Raw genomic sequence first — 13,634 nt, forward strand, 5'->3', positions numbered from 1 at the left:
TTCTACTATTATAGAAGAATATATATTGCTAATTTGTTATCTACTGACATCATAATCTTGTTTTGATTGGTGCAATGTAGTTTTGAAAAGCTATATTTTCAGTTCTTCCTTATATGAGCTGCCATTTGCGAGGTTTCTCCTGAAGGACCATGTTGGAGCCCAACCAACCACTTGAAGAACATCACCTCTCCGTTGAATTTGAGCAAGTTTGCGGTCCTTTCTTTAAGCTTGTGTATGTAAGGAAATCAAATCACTGTAGAGCAGTTAACAATATCATATGTAAGAACTATTGTAGATATATGTTTTATATAATTGCAAATTATTCTCTAAGAAATAAAACTACTGTCTTTCTTCTTTTGGAATCAGTTTAAAGTGGAATACTCCACTGAATGTCCAGATCCATAATCATATTTGGGTGACTGCTACAGCTAATCTAAATAATGATAGTAAAGGGAAGCCATGGGAGAATGTTGCTTATGACCACTCTTGCTTTTCTATTTGTTTTTTTCTACCTAATAAATTTCACTTAATTTGCTTTTCCACATTTGAGTATGATTTCATCTGTTTTCTAGCTAATATAAACTGTAGAAGTTTATTATCCATTTCATCTGTTTCTATAGCTTGAAGCTAGCATGAGGAAGCTGAATAATGAATATATTATCCAGGTCATAAAATAGTGACAGTATAATGGGGTCGATGTTAATATATGTATTGTTGTTTTTATGTGATCGTTTGTTATAGATGCTTTTGTGGGCCGCCAATTCACAAGGCGCAGAAATAGGAAAGAGGAGATAAGTCAGGAATAGTTTCTGTTTTATCAGTTCCTAAATAATAGGTTAGTTCCTTTTTATGTGGCTAAATAGTAGCAGTTCCTAAATAATAGGTTAGTTCCTTTTTATGTGGCTAAATAATAGCAGTAGATATGTCTATCCTGAGACCGCCTATGGCTATAAAGGCGGCTGGGCATCAGCTGTAAGAATCAACCAGGAATAAGATCTCCCTTTTGTTTGGGCGAGAACACCTGGGATCATCCTGGCCAGGCACGACGCCGGCGCAGGAGATCTGGATGATCAGCGCCCTCTTCTTCCATACACCTTGCGCCACTCCAATCTCCCTCTCCACTCCCCATTGAAGGACACCAGGAAACCAAGGTTATAGACTCACCAGCGAGGAGTCGGTAACAATTTGGTATCAGATTCAGCAGACGCAGCGACAATCATGTCCGGCGTCATGCCCGATCCTGAAGACAAGAGCACAGAACAGAAGCTGGACTTCCTCATGGACGCAATGAACAGGATGTTGGGTCAGCTGACAACCATGAATGGTCGGCTGGACACCCATGATCGTCGATTGGCGCGGGTGGAAACGGTTCCACCCGGCGGCGTCCAGCTGGAGGAAATCACGGAGATTGACGACGGCGACGGACCACCACACCAGGGCGACCACAACAGCAACAATGGTGGCCGTCAGGCCCCACGTCGCGGGCGTAGTGATGGGGGCAGCGAATTCTACAGCCGCCCGGATCGTTATGGCCGACCAGATGGCTATGGTCGCGGTCGGGGTCGTGACGACGAAGGTGGCAACCGTCCACCGCGACCCAACTTTCCATCCTTCGACGGCGAATCAGATCCATTGACATGGATCAACAAGTGCAACACCTATTTCCGAGGGATGCGAACCATGGCAGAAGAAAAAGTTTGGCTAGCATCATTACACTTGGAGGGAGCAGCAGCCGAGTGGTACTATGCACTGGAACGTGATCATGGCATTCTGTCGTGGGCACGATTTGTTGACTACATCCACATGAGGTTTGGACCACCCATCCGATCCAATGGCCTGGCAGAACTGAAAGCCCTTTATAGGACAGGCACCGTGGAGGCATATCAGCGACAGTTTTCAGTCTTGCTTTGTCGCTGTGATGACTTGTCTCCTATGCAGCAGGTGAACATGTTTACAGCAGGTCTTGGAGATCCCCTACGCACCGATGTCGAGCTGTTGGCCCCGACAAACCTGCAGACCGCAATGAGTCTGGCCTGTGCTTATGAGCGCAAGGAGGAGAACATTGCAGCACTCAGAGATAGACAAAGTCACCGGAACCTGTCCGCCATCAAAGGGACTGGTTCAGGACCGGGGGCCAGGCCGGCTGCTCCAAATCGGCCGTGTTTCAGACGTCTAACACCAGAAGAATTAGCAGCGAAACGGGCAAGTGGAGAATGTTACCACTGCAACGAGAAGTACTCGGCTGATCACAAGTGCACCGCAAAGGGGGTATTCTTGCTGGAAATGGACGACGACATGGAGGAAGATACTGCAGCGGAAGACCTGGGCATTTCTCTTCATGCCCTCACGGGCATTGACATCAGCAGCACCATGAAGCTCCAGGTCAGGGTCAAGGATCGGACATTGGTGGCGCTGGTGGACACAGGCTCTACCCACACATTCATACGGGAAGCTGTGGCCACCCAGCTGGGCCTCCAAGTCACACCAAGACCGGGTCTCTCCGTCAAGGTAGCAAACGGGGACAACGTCGCCAGCAGCGGGATATATTCCAAGCTCCGAATTACTATTGCCGAGGAGACCTTCCACATCACCTGCTACGGTCTTCCTCTGGCCGGCTTTGACATTGTCCTGGGGGTCCAGTGGCTTCGGTCATTGGGACCCATATTGTGGAACTTCAACGCCTTATCCATGGAGTTCTGGCGCCTGGGACGCAATGTGCGTTGGGTAGGACTGGGTGCGCCACATACTCAGTGCGCAGCCCTGTCTGAACCCCGCGAACTACTACAGGCATTACTGCAGTCCTACGCCGACATCTTCGCTGAACCACGTGGCCTTCCGCCACCTCGGCGTCACGACCATCACATCAGGCTGCTGCCAGGGACGCCACCAGCTGCAGTTCGGCCCTACAGATACCCCCAATTGTTGAAAGACGAGATCGAGCGCCAGTGCGAAGACATGTTGCAGCAAGGCATCATTCGGGAGTGCACATCGGCCTACTCTTCTCCAGTGTTACTTGTGAAGAAAGCTGATAAATCCTGGCGTTTCTGCATTGACTATCGGGCCCTCAATACCAAAACAGTCAAGGACAAGTTTCCCATTCCGGTGGTCGACGAACTCTTGGATGAGTTACACGGTGCCTGCTTCTTCACAAAGTTGGACCTCCGCAGTGGATATCACCAAGTACGCATGCACCCAGATGATATTGAGAAGACAGCGTTTCGCACTCATCGAGGTCACTTCGAGTTTCTAGTCATGCCCTTCGGCCTCACCAACGCACCGTCCACATTTCAGGCCCTCATGAATGATGTCCTGAAACCCTTCATCCGGAAGTTTGTCCTGGTCTTCTTCGATGATATTCTAGTATTTAGCTCTTCCTGGGCAGCGCACTTACAACATGTCAGGGAAGTATTTACAGCACTCCGAGCAAACAAGTTATCAGTCAAACAGTCCAAGTGTTCGTTTGGCAAAACATCAGTCGCTTACTTGGGTCATGTTATTTCAGCTCAGGGCGTTTCTATGGATTTGGATAAGGTGGCAGCAGTAGAAGTTTGGCCGCGCCCTCGGTCTATTCGGGCACTTCGAGGTTTCTTGGGTCTCACTGGCTATTACCGCAAGTTTATAGCGGATTATGGGACCATAGCTGCACCCCTCACGGCTCTTCTCAAGCGTGTGAGGCGTTCCGTTGGTCGGAAAGGGCAGAGGAGGCATTTCTTCAACTCAAGCAAGCCCTTATATCAGCACCACTGTTACAGATGCCGGATTTTTCTAAACAGTTTATAGTGGACTGTGATGCATCAGGGACTGGTTTTGGAGCAGTCCTTCATCAAGGAGATGGGGCCATTGCATATTTCAGTCGTGTTGTAGCACCACACCATCAGAAATTACCAGCATATGAGCGGGAATTGATTGGTTTAGTCAAAGCAGTGAGGAATTGGAGACCATATTTATGGGGAAGAACTTTTCTGGTACGGACAGATCACTATAGCCTTAAATTCCTCCTGGATCAACGGTTGTCTACAATACCGCAACATACATGGGTCAGCAAATTGTTTGGATATGATCTGTCAGTGGAGTATAGGCCGGGCAAATTGAATGGTGCAGCAGATGCCTTGTCTCGACGCGACGAAGACACCGCAGAAATTAACAGCATCTCAGCACCACATTTTCAGCTGTTTGACACCCTTCGCAATGAAGCTGCCACCGACCCACAGGTCTTAAGCTTGCGAGCTGCCATTACAGCGGGAACTGCAAAATCAGGATGGACGGAAGCTGATGGTCTGCTACTATTTCAAGGGAAGGTCTTCATTCCGGACGCTTCAGCAGTTTGGACAGAAATACTGGCAGCAGCACACAATTGTGGTCACGAGGGCATTGAGAAGACTGTACATCGATGGAGAGCATCCTTCTACAGCCCACAAGCCTTACGACGGGTCAGAGAATTTGTGCAAGCATGCGCCACTTGCCAACGGAATAAAACTGAGCATCTACATCCAGCAGGTCTGCTGCAACCCCTGCCGGTACCATCGGAAATTTGGAACGACATCTCCATGGACTTTGTTGAAGGATTTCCTAAGGTTGGTGGCAAGACAGTGGTATTAACAGTGGTCGACAGGTTCTCTAAGTTTGCCCACTTTATTCCTCTTGGCCATCCATATACCGCAGTGACCGTGGCTAGGGCATTTTTCGAAGGGATTGTGCGCCTTCATGGTATTCCGTGCTCAATTGTAAGTGATAGAGATACAGTGTTTACTAGTGCCTTCTGGTCCGAGCTTTTTCACCTTGCTAGGGTCAAGTTGTTACTTAGTTCCGCGTTTCACCCCCAGACCGATGGACAGTCGGAAGTGGTTAACAGAATTATTGTGATGTACTTACGCTGCTTGGCAGGTGATCGACCAAAAACTTGGTTACAATGGCTTCCATGGGCTGAATTTTGTTACAATACGTCATACCAGACTGCGGTCAAGTGCACTCCATTCAGGATTGTATATGGCCGGGACCCTCCAACAATGCTTTCTTATACACCTGGGACAGCCAGAGTAGCTGCCGTCGATCAGCAACTTCAGGATCGAGATGTTTTCTTGGCAGACATCAAACAAAGGCTAATCCAAGCTCAGGTAACAATGAAGCAGGCGCAGGACAGTGGCCGTCGAGATGTGCAGTATGCTGTCGGCGATTGGGTTTGGCTGCGTCTGCACCAAAGGTCGACAGTGGGTGTCACGCCAGCAGCAACATCCAAATTAGGACCTAAGTTCTATGGGTCATATCAAATTCTGCAACGCATTGGAGAGGTCGCCTATAAGCTACAGCTGCCAACCAATGCAAGAATCCATGATGTTTTCATGTGGCACTTCTCAAGAAATTCCAAGGGGAGCCCCCATCCGCACTAGTACTCTTACCAACGATTCTGCATGGCAAGGTACTTCCGGTTCCAGCACAAGTAGTGAAGGCTCGTTTAAATAGAGGTGTTTGGGAGTTACTGGTCCAGTGGCTTGGACGTGAGCCGGCTGATGCTACATGGGAACAATGTAATGAGTTCAAGAGAAGATATCCAGAAATACAACTCGAGGACGAGTTGTTTGTCGGAGAGGAGGGAAATGTTATAGATGCTTTTGTGGGCCGCCAATTCACAAGGCGCAGAAATAGGAAAGAGGAGATAAGTCAGGAATAGTTTCTGTTTTATCAGTTCCTAAATAATAGGTTAGTTCCTTTTTATGTGGCTAAATAGTAGCAGTTCCTAAATAATAGGTTAGTTCCTTTTTATGTGGCTAAATAATAGCAGTAGATATGTCTATCCTGAGACCGCCTATGGCTATAAAGGCGGCTGGGCATCAGCTGTAAGAATCAACCAGGAATAAGATCTCCCTTTTGTTTGGGCGAGATCACCTGGGATCATCCTGGCCAGGCACGACGCTGGCGCAGGAGATCTGGGTGATCAGCGCCCTCTTCTTCCATACACCTTGCGCCACTCCAATCTCCCTCTCCACTCCCCATTGAAGGACACCAGGAAACCAAGGTTACAGACTCACCAGCGAGGAGTCGGTAACATCGTTGTATGCTAATATTTTATCACACGTCAATATTTCATTTTATATTTGGACCAATAGGCATGAGTTCATGATTTTCTATTTATACTATTTTAGTATAAATAAGACACTTTTTTATTTAGTAGATTCTGCACACCTTTTTATTTGAGAGATTCTGCACTTAATTTCATTTTCCTATTTCTTGATTCTATATTAATGTTTTTATTTTGAGGAGTATAGACATCAAAGAAGCTGATATTTTACTTGTTCAATTGTGCAGAACCCACCCAACTGGCAGAAAATTCTTACATACTTCCATGGGTCTGAACTTTAGAACTACTTCACATGCATATTGGGAGATAACCTGAAGGTCATGTTTTTGCACTTCGGTTTCTCTGTTTGTACTTCATGCAGAGTGTGTTAGCATGTAGTCTGTAATTGCTAGAACGTGATTTCTTGTTGACTGCTACTATGCTCTGGCTTTTTTCATATGCTCTCTTTAGTCTTGCCTGTTTGCTATCCCTACAACATGTGCAATGATTTACATATTTTTACAATGTTTGTATTACATCTAAAGTTGCAAGCAATAGATGATTACAACACTATAAAGTTAAGAATGGTTGTCGCTTCATAAATTTGACAAGTCATACATATTTGCACTAAGACTGTTACTAATGGATCTACTTGCTAGAATAGAAAGGGAGACAACCATTGTTGCAACTACTTCACCCTCTTTGATCAAGTTATCTTTCTCTAGATGATCTTAAATTATTTTATGTAACCTTCCATCTCAAATTATTTTCTGCAAAGTTTCTACGTACATAGTTTTTTTGCTTTTGCTTTGTACCCAGAAAAGTCAAAAGACTTATACTTTGAAATAAAGGAAGGAGAATAATATTTTATTGTTAAAAGTACTTGCCTTGCAAACTGAATGAACCATGTTTCTTCGCTTCAAAATGAGTGCAAATTGAAGTAACTCCACCAGGTCATTTCCTTAGCGCTGACGTAAGCTACAATGCCTGCTGTAATGTTGCTTGTGTTTGGTGTTTCTTGCGATGCCCACGAGCTGTATTTTAGCCTTAGGTGGTGCTTTGGCTAACATTGTAGAGTTCCAGAAAATTGCAGAGGTGGTAGGTGATTGGTACTTCGAAAGAGGAGCTGCCGTGGAGATTGATTGCGCCTATCCCTGTGATTCAACTTGTTGCAACCTTATACCAATTGATAAGGTTAGTTGCTTCCGTGAAAAGAGGTTAACTGTTTTGGCAAAATAAATCTACTGGTTAGTAACACTTCAGCCAAAAATGGAACTAAAAAAAATCATCATTTGACATAGGAACTGAGGATTTATTAGGAGTTCGGCAGATGATTATACTCAACTAGGAGTTCCCTGTATCTACCAAATCCTGCATCTATATTGGGTTATTAGCAAATGGTTTCTCTTAAAAAGACTTGGAACATTTTTTTGTTAGGTTTGCTTGGAAATGCTGAGCTTTGCTAATTACTCTGGAGACGCTGATAGCAAAATTGTTCGAGAAGTTTGGGCTAGACTCCTTGATCAGGCACTTACTAAAGGGGGTGTTGCAGAAGCTTGTTCTGTTGTGAAAAGAGTAGGCTCGAAACTTGATCCTGCAGATGGAGCTTGTTTACCTTTAGATATTATATGCCTTCACCTTGAGAAGGCTGCAGTGGTAATGTGTATTTTCTGTACTTTCTGTACATGCATACTTGAGACTACATGTGAGAGCATTCCACTTTGGTACTCATTATCCTGCTCTTATCTACAGGATAGATTAAGTTCAGGAGAAGAATTAGTTGGTGATGATGATGTTGCAAGAGCTCTTCTTGGTGCCTGTAAAGGTCTTCCTGGACCTGTACTTGTTGTGTATGATCACCTGTTATCGAACGGTGCAATCATACCCTCACTAAATCTGAAGTTGCGCCTGCTGCGATCAGTTCTAGCAATCCTCCGTGAGTGGGGGATATCTGTCATTGCACACAGGCTAGGCACCACAAGTGCTGGGGCTTCATTCTTTCTTGATGGAACATTCTCATTGAACCAAACAGGGGACTATTTCATACAAATGTATTTTTATCAATTATTTGAACGTTGTTAATTTCTTAAAAAACCATTGCATTATTCCACTACTTGGCTGTTAAATTCTTAAAAAAATCATTGCATTATTCCACTACTTGACCTGCTTTTATTTTGTTACGTGAACCATGCTACCACTTCATACATCACCAGACCATTCTCTTACATTGTATTGCAACTTCAGGTACATGACTGAGGTGAGGCGATTAAACCTTCCATAGAACCAAACGGAGAATGTCTACCGTGGTTTCCATGAACTTGAGGAGAAATTACTATCTTCTTATTAGGCAATTTGTAGTCATTACTGCATGAGCTGCTTGCCCATAGGAGCCCAATGCCAATGTGCAGCTTCCAGACTGAACTCTACATTTTTTCTTGCAAACTCATGAAACCATTTTTCATTTTCATTCTTTAGTACTTAGGCTTTAGGTTAGTTTACTTGGTAGCTGAAGTTTAGGCTGCGCTGGGGCCTTTGTCAAACCGTGCCCTAGGGCGTGGCAAACAAACTGGGGCATGTTTTGGCAGAGATGTGCTGCAATATATGTACATCAACCAATCATGCCCACAACTATATTCTACTTCAAACTGAAAACTGACTAACGCAAAAGCAATCAGCTATATTCTACTTCAAGCTTGAGAGATACACATACATAGAACAGAGTACAAGTATAACACACAATGGCTCAATTTAATTGGTTTCAAAGATGGTCATTACATCGAGAACCTTTTGTTTTGTGGCATTGTCATGAGAGATTCATCTGTATCAATGTTTCATATAAATTTTGTATTTCCGTCGCAACGCACGGGCACATACCTATAACAATATAACACACATATGAACATAAGTTATCGTGTTATTATACGGTTCCGTTGCAACGCACGGGCACTCAACTAGTTACTCCTTAAGAGCACAAAGAGGGCGTCCACACCCACCCTCACCGTGGCTCCGCCCCCGCCTACCCCCACCCGCGACCCGCGCCCCCCATTCTCCGCCATTCCTGCCAGGAAACGAGTCGCGCCGCCCCTTCGATGCCCCCGTCCCCGCGATGGCCGTCACCCCCACCCCTCGCGACGCCGCGATGCCCCCGCCCCCATTCTCCCCAGCGCCGTGATGCCCGACGCTGCTGGACGCCCCTCGCCCGATGCGGGAGCTCGGCCACAAGTCGAGGACATCCTCATCTGTCATCTCGGCCTCGCTCAGCACCCCCACCCCTCCCCCCACCCTAATACCCGTCGAGGCAGTGCACGCCCCCTCCCCCATGCCTCTCACCGTGCCTCCGCCCTTCTCCACCGCTGTGCCCACACCCCTGTGCCCCCGCCCGCCTGCACGCACGCGTATGGATCCTCCTTGTCCTCAGCGCCTCCCCGCACCCTGTCATCGGCACCGCAACAACCCCACGGTCGCGACGTGATGCTTGGGAGCCATGAGCGGCGGCTGCAGATCCGCACCCGCCACCGCCCAGATCCCCCGCGGGATGCGAGGGAACAACAACTGCATGGCTCCGCACCCGCCGCACCTCCCCTGATCTGCGACCAGAAGAGCTTGAAAGTTCCCTTTGACCCGGGAACAGGATCTGGATGTCGCCTAGAGGGGAGGGGGTGAATAGGCGAATAAAACTTATTACTTTAAAACTTAAATTCTTACTCTACTCGAAGACTTAGTACGCAGTGGAGTGAGAAGATTCTTCGAGTAGGTTGCAGCGGAATGGAAGATCCTGTCTCAATATGTCCTGCACTTCAAATCAAGCTTATAACACAGATAAGTATTGAAGTGCAGATATAAAAACGAGTAAGGCAGAGAGTCAGGATAGAACAGAGCACACAGACGCAAGGATTTATCCCGAGGTTCGGCCAAGCCTGAAATGCTTGCCTAGTCCTCGTTGGAGTTAGCCACACCTGGGCTTGGAGTCTATTTCACCTCCTTCCTCCGTTTGCTCAGATCTGTCAATATGACAGATAGAGCCTTTCACTATTGAGTGGGGTTACAACAGAACCGCGGCTGCTTACAAACTTCTTGGCAGCACCCTGGCAGAGTAACGACACGCTCAAGACCTTGCTCTAGCTCTAAACAGCACTTCTCCTCTCTCTTAAGGCTTATAGCTGTGCCTTCTACACAAACTATAGAGTTACACACACGAGGGAGAGTGAGAATTGATTCGAGTGATGTCTACACTTGTTGGCTGCACTTGTTTTTTGCTGGAGGCGCCTAGGGGTCCCTTTTATAGGCACAAGGAGCCTAGGAGCCGTTGGAAGCAATCAGGAAGGCAAATCTTGCCTTCTGTCGGGTGGTGCACCGGACAGTCCGGTGCACACCGGACACTGTCCGGTGCCCGATTTCTTTCCTTAAATGGCGAAGCCGACCGTTGCAGATCTAGGAGCCGTTGGCGCACCGGACATGTCCGGTGCACACCGGACAGTCCGGTGCCCCCATATGACCGTTGGCTCGGCCACGCGTCACGCCCGGATTGCGCGGCCGACCGTTGGCCCAGCCGACCGTTGGCTCACCGGACAGTCCGGTGCACACCGGACAGTCCGGTGAATTTTAGCCGTACGTCGCCGACGAATTCCCGAGAGCGGCCTTTTCGCGCAGAGTCAGCCTGGCGCACCGGACACTGTCCGGTGCACCACCGGACAGTCCGGTGTGCCAGACTGAGCTGAGTCTCGGCTGTACACAGCCAAGTATTTGCATCTCTTTTCTTTTCTTCTTTTCTCTGTTTCTAACACTTAGACAAATATGTTAGTACACAAAAACCAATGTACTAAGTCTAGAAACATACCTTCTCTTCATTGTTACATCTATAGCATTTCACATGCTTGAGCTTTGATGTTGGACTCATAAATCATCAAGTCGGCTTGACTTGATCTAGATTGACATTTCTTAGCTCCAACATCCTGTAAAGGTCACATAGAACATCTCCAAACATAGGAACAACCCAAACTAAAGATCAAGGTGAACTTAGCTCTTTTGGGCTGCTTCCAGTTCTGGTTTTGACACTTGTTCTCCTTCTAGTGACCTTGATCTCCTTCTTAGAGCTTGGTCTTGAGCCTTATGACTTACACCACATAACTGTAGCTATTACCTCATTGGTTGTAAGTCACGTCCTTATGTAGTGATCCTTGATGTGCTGTAGCTGTTCTCAACTCGATCACCCTTGACTTTGCAAGCCTTCTTCTTCACCCTTGGCTTTGGGTTCCTCAGCCTCCTTGACTTTCTCCCTTGCACTTGGTACCTCGAAGCTCTTCTTGCCTCCGTCCTTGGCTTGATCAGTTGACTCCGAGCTACGCACCCGAGTCTCACTTTATGCAATGTCCATCTTACTTGTGATGTCCATTATGTATCCATAATCCAGTTCTTGGACCATCACATTTGTTCACTTGTGTTGAACCCTGTAGACTTTACCTTAAGCACCTGTTCAACACTTAGTACACTTGTTAGTCCTTTAATTGAGTTGTCATCCAAACACCAAAACTCACAAGAGAGCTTTCAATCTCCCCCTTTTTGGTGATTGATGGCAACACAATTAAAGCTTACATAAGAATAAGATTTGAAGCACAAATTTTGAATTCTAAGTTTATAGAATGCTCCCCCTAAATATGTGCTTACTTCAAAAACACAATTTTGGCCTCAGACGCCAATTTGCACATACTTAGGCAATTCGAAGCATTTCTACACCTTAGCACCTTTTTGGATGCATTGTGTCAAGAATCAAACCATGATGCTATAACACACAAATGCACATAATCAGAGTTAAGCACCATTCAAATTAGTGGATATATCACAGGAATATCAACCTACCACTATTCACCATTAAGATACCAATTTAAACTCAGATACTAATTTAAAGCAATCTTAAGCACCATAAACCATATGCATCATTATCCACATGACTGTCTATTTCAGAATGAACACAATAGATGCCAATTAATTCATAGCAACGGAAGCACTAGTCCATATGATGCAACACATATAATACTGCAAGAAGCATATGAATAACACACTAGCAAAGCTCAAACTAACACATCACCAAAGCTCAAACTAACACATCACCCCTTAGGATAAGCTTTCCTCTCAGGCTGAGATAAGCTTTAATGCACATATTCTCCCCCTTTGACATCAAACACCAAAACCATATTCAAGCAAGAACATAGGATGATGTCAAGGGACAGCAGGGTATTAAGCAGGGAAAATGCAACACTATAACATTACTCCCCCTTACACATTAAACATATGCAACACAAGCATTGGAGAAAAATTAAGGTACACATCCGCAAACAGGTCAATACCTCCTTTTGTACCTTTACCATGTTATGGTGTACTTTCCATCTAGGTAGGCGGAGTTCCTTTTGTCATCAATTCAAGATTTCCATCTTGAAAGTTTTATCTCTAGGGAGCTCCTTTACACTTATGTCTGATCCTTTATCCTGACCTTTTCTTGTTGCTAAGATACAACTTAGAACAAGTTATAGTATTGTGGCACAAGATGAAGCTTCTATTCTAGTGATTACCAAAAGATACCAATTGAAGCACACTACCAAGGCTACCAATTGAAAAATCATCACTGTCATAGCTCCATGATATTTAAAGATAAGCATCTAGGATCACCAACTATTATAGAGCACAAGCAACCTTTAAATACGTAATTACTCACAACTTTAGATACCAATTACTCGACTTGTGGAGGTACCCAAGTCCTGATCGCTTCATTTCTTGCTTATCTTCTCTTTTCCACCTAGAGACTATACAAGATTGCTCAAGAAACAGTTAGTCTCAAAAGACACAAGTTATGTGTGCTCCCCCTAAACTTGTGCATCAAGTATTTGAACAACTTGTACTTTGCGCATTCTAGCTTTTCAGAACTAGAGGGGATCACAACATACCTTGGTCAAGGCATACTCTATCACTCTCACCACACAAAGATACCAATTTGAATATCAAGTGAAAGATTGACTTAATCCAACAATGCATGCCTTAAGTAGTATTACATTTTACAAGCAATCTTAGACATGCTTCAAACATGACAATCATTGTACCACATGTACCAATTGAAGAACAACACAATCATGCATATAAAGCGTAATGTCTAAGCATGCCATAATTAAGAAGGTTTCTTAGGTGCATCAAAAGAAACAACATTTTAAAGGCATAAATCACCTAAGCCAAGATACTACCAATTGAAATGCAAGAACACAGCTATGATCACAATCAATGGAACTTCAAGATATTCAATAAAATTGCACAGTTCCATTTTCCATACCTTTGCCTTTTTACCAGTATGGCCATGAGAGCACCAGTTTACCAATTTAGGGCTCCTTTGCTCATGCACCTCATAGCTCGAGAGGGTGCATTAGAGACACAACATGGATTTCTTGTTTTGGTATACACAGAGTACCAAGACAAAGTAATCATGTGAACATGGACTAAACAAAACTATCATGCTTGCACATAGGTTAATCATTAAAAAACACATAGCATGACTTACAAAAAGATACATGTTTATCCACATACACCAAGAGAGTTA

At 45.3% G+C, this 13,634-nt stretch overlaps 2 protein-coding genes across 2 annotated transcripts; both read left to right on the top strand.

Annotated features, from left to right (window-relative positions):
• Window positions 1-738: 738 nt before the first annotated feature.
• LOC118473281 (uncharacterized) lies at window positions 739-5,760 on the top strand. Its single transcript, XM_035962469.1, has one exon. It carries the CDS (start codon window positions 1,219-1,221, stop codon window positions 3,778-3,780), a length of 2,562 nt encoding a protein of 853 aa, XP_035818362.1. The 5' UTR covers window positions 739-1,218; the 3' UTR covers window positions 3,781-5,760.
• A 1,728-nt stretch (window positions 5,761-7,488) lies between these two features.
• On the top strand, window positions 7,489-8,336 carry LOC103639772 (nuclear pore complex protein NUP155). Its single transcript, XM_008662486.1, has 3 exons — window positions 7,489-7,711; window positions 7,808-8,106; window positions 8,300-8,336. Exons 1-3 carry the CDS (start codon window positions 7,505-7,507, stop codon window positions 8,334-8,336), a joined length of 543 nt encoding a protein of 180 aa, XP_008660708.1. The 5' UTR covers window positions 7,489-7,504.
• Window positions 8,337-13,634: the final 5,298 nt, after the last annotated feature.

Source organism: Zea mays, chromosome 9 (genome assembly GCF_902167145.1).
Source record: "Zea mays cultivar B73 chromosome 9, Zm-B73-REFERENCE-NAM-5.0, whole genome shotgun sequence".
NCBI lineage: Eukaryota > Viridiplantae > Streptophyta > Magnoliopsida > Poales > Poaceae > Zea > Zea mays.

Bases quoted from the DNA above. Each gene is read 5' to 3' on its own strand.
- LOC103639772 (XM_008662486.1), top strand. From the start codon at position 7,505: ATGCTGAGCTTTGCTAATTACTCTGGAGACGCTGATAGCAAAATTGTT. The intron at 7,712-7,807 runs GTAATGTGTATT...TCTTATCTACAG, and splicing joins ACCTTGAGAAGGCTGCAGTG to GATAGATTAAGTTCAGGAGA. The intron at 8,107-8,299 runs GTATTTTTATCA...TTGCAACTTCAG, and splicing joins GGGGACTATTTCATACAAAT to GTACATGACTGAGGTGAGGC.
- LOC118473281 (XM_035962469.1), top strand. From the start codon at position 1,219: ATGTCCGGCGTCATGCCCGATCCTGAAGACAAGAGCACAGAACAGAAG.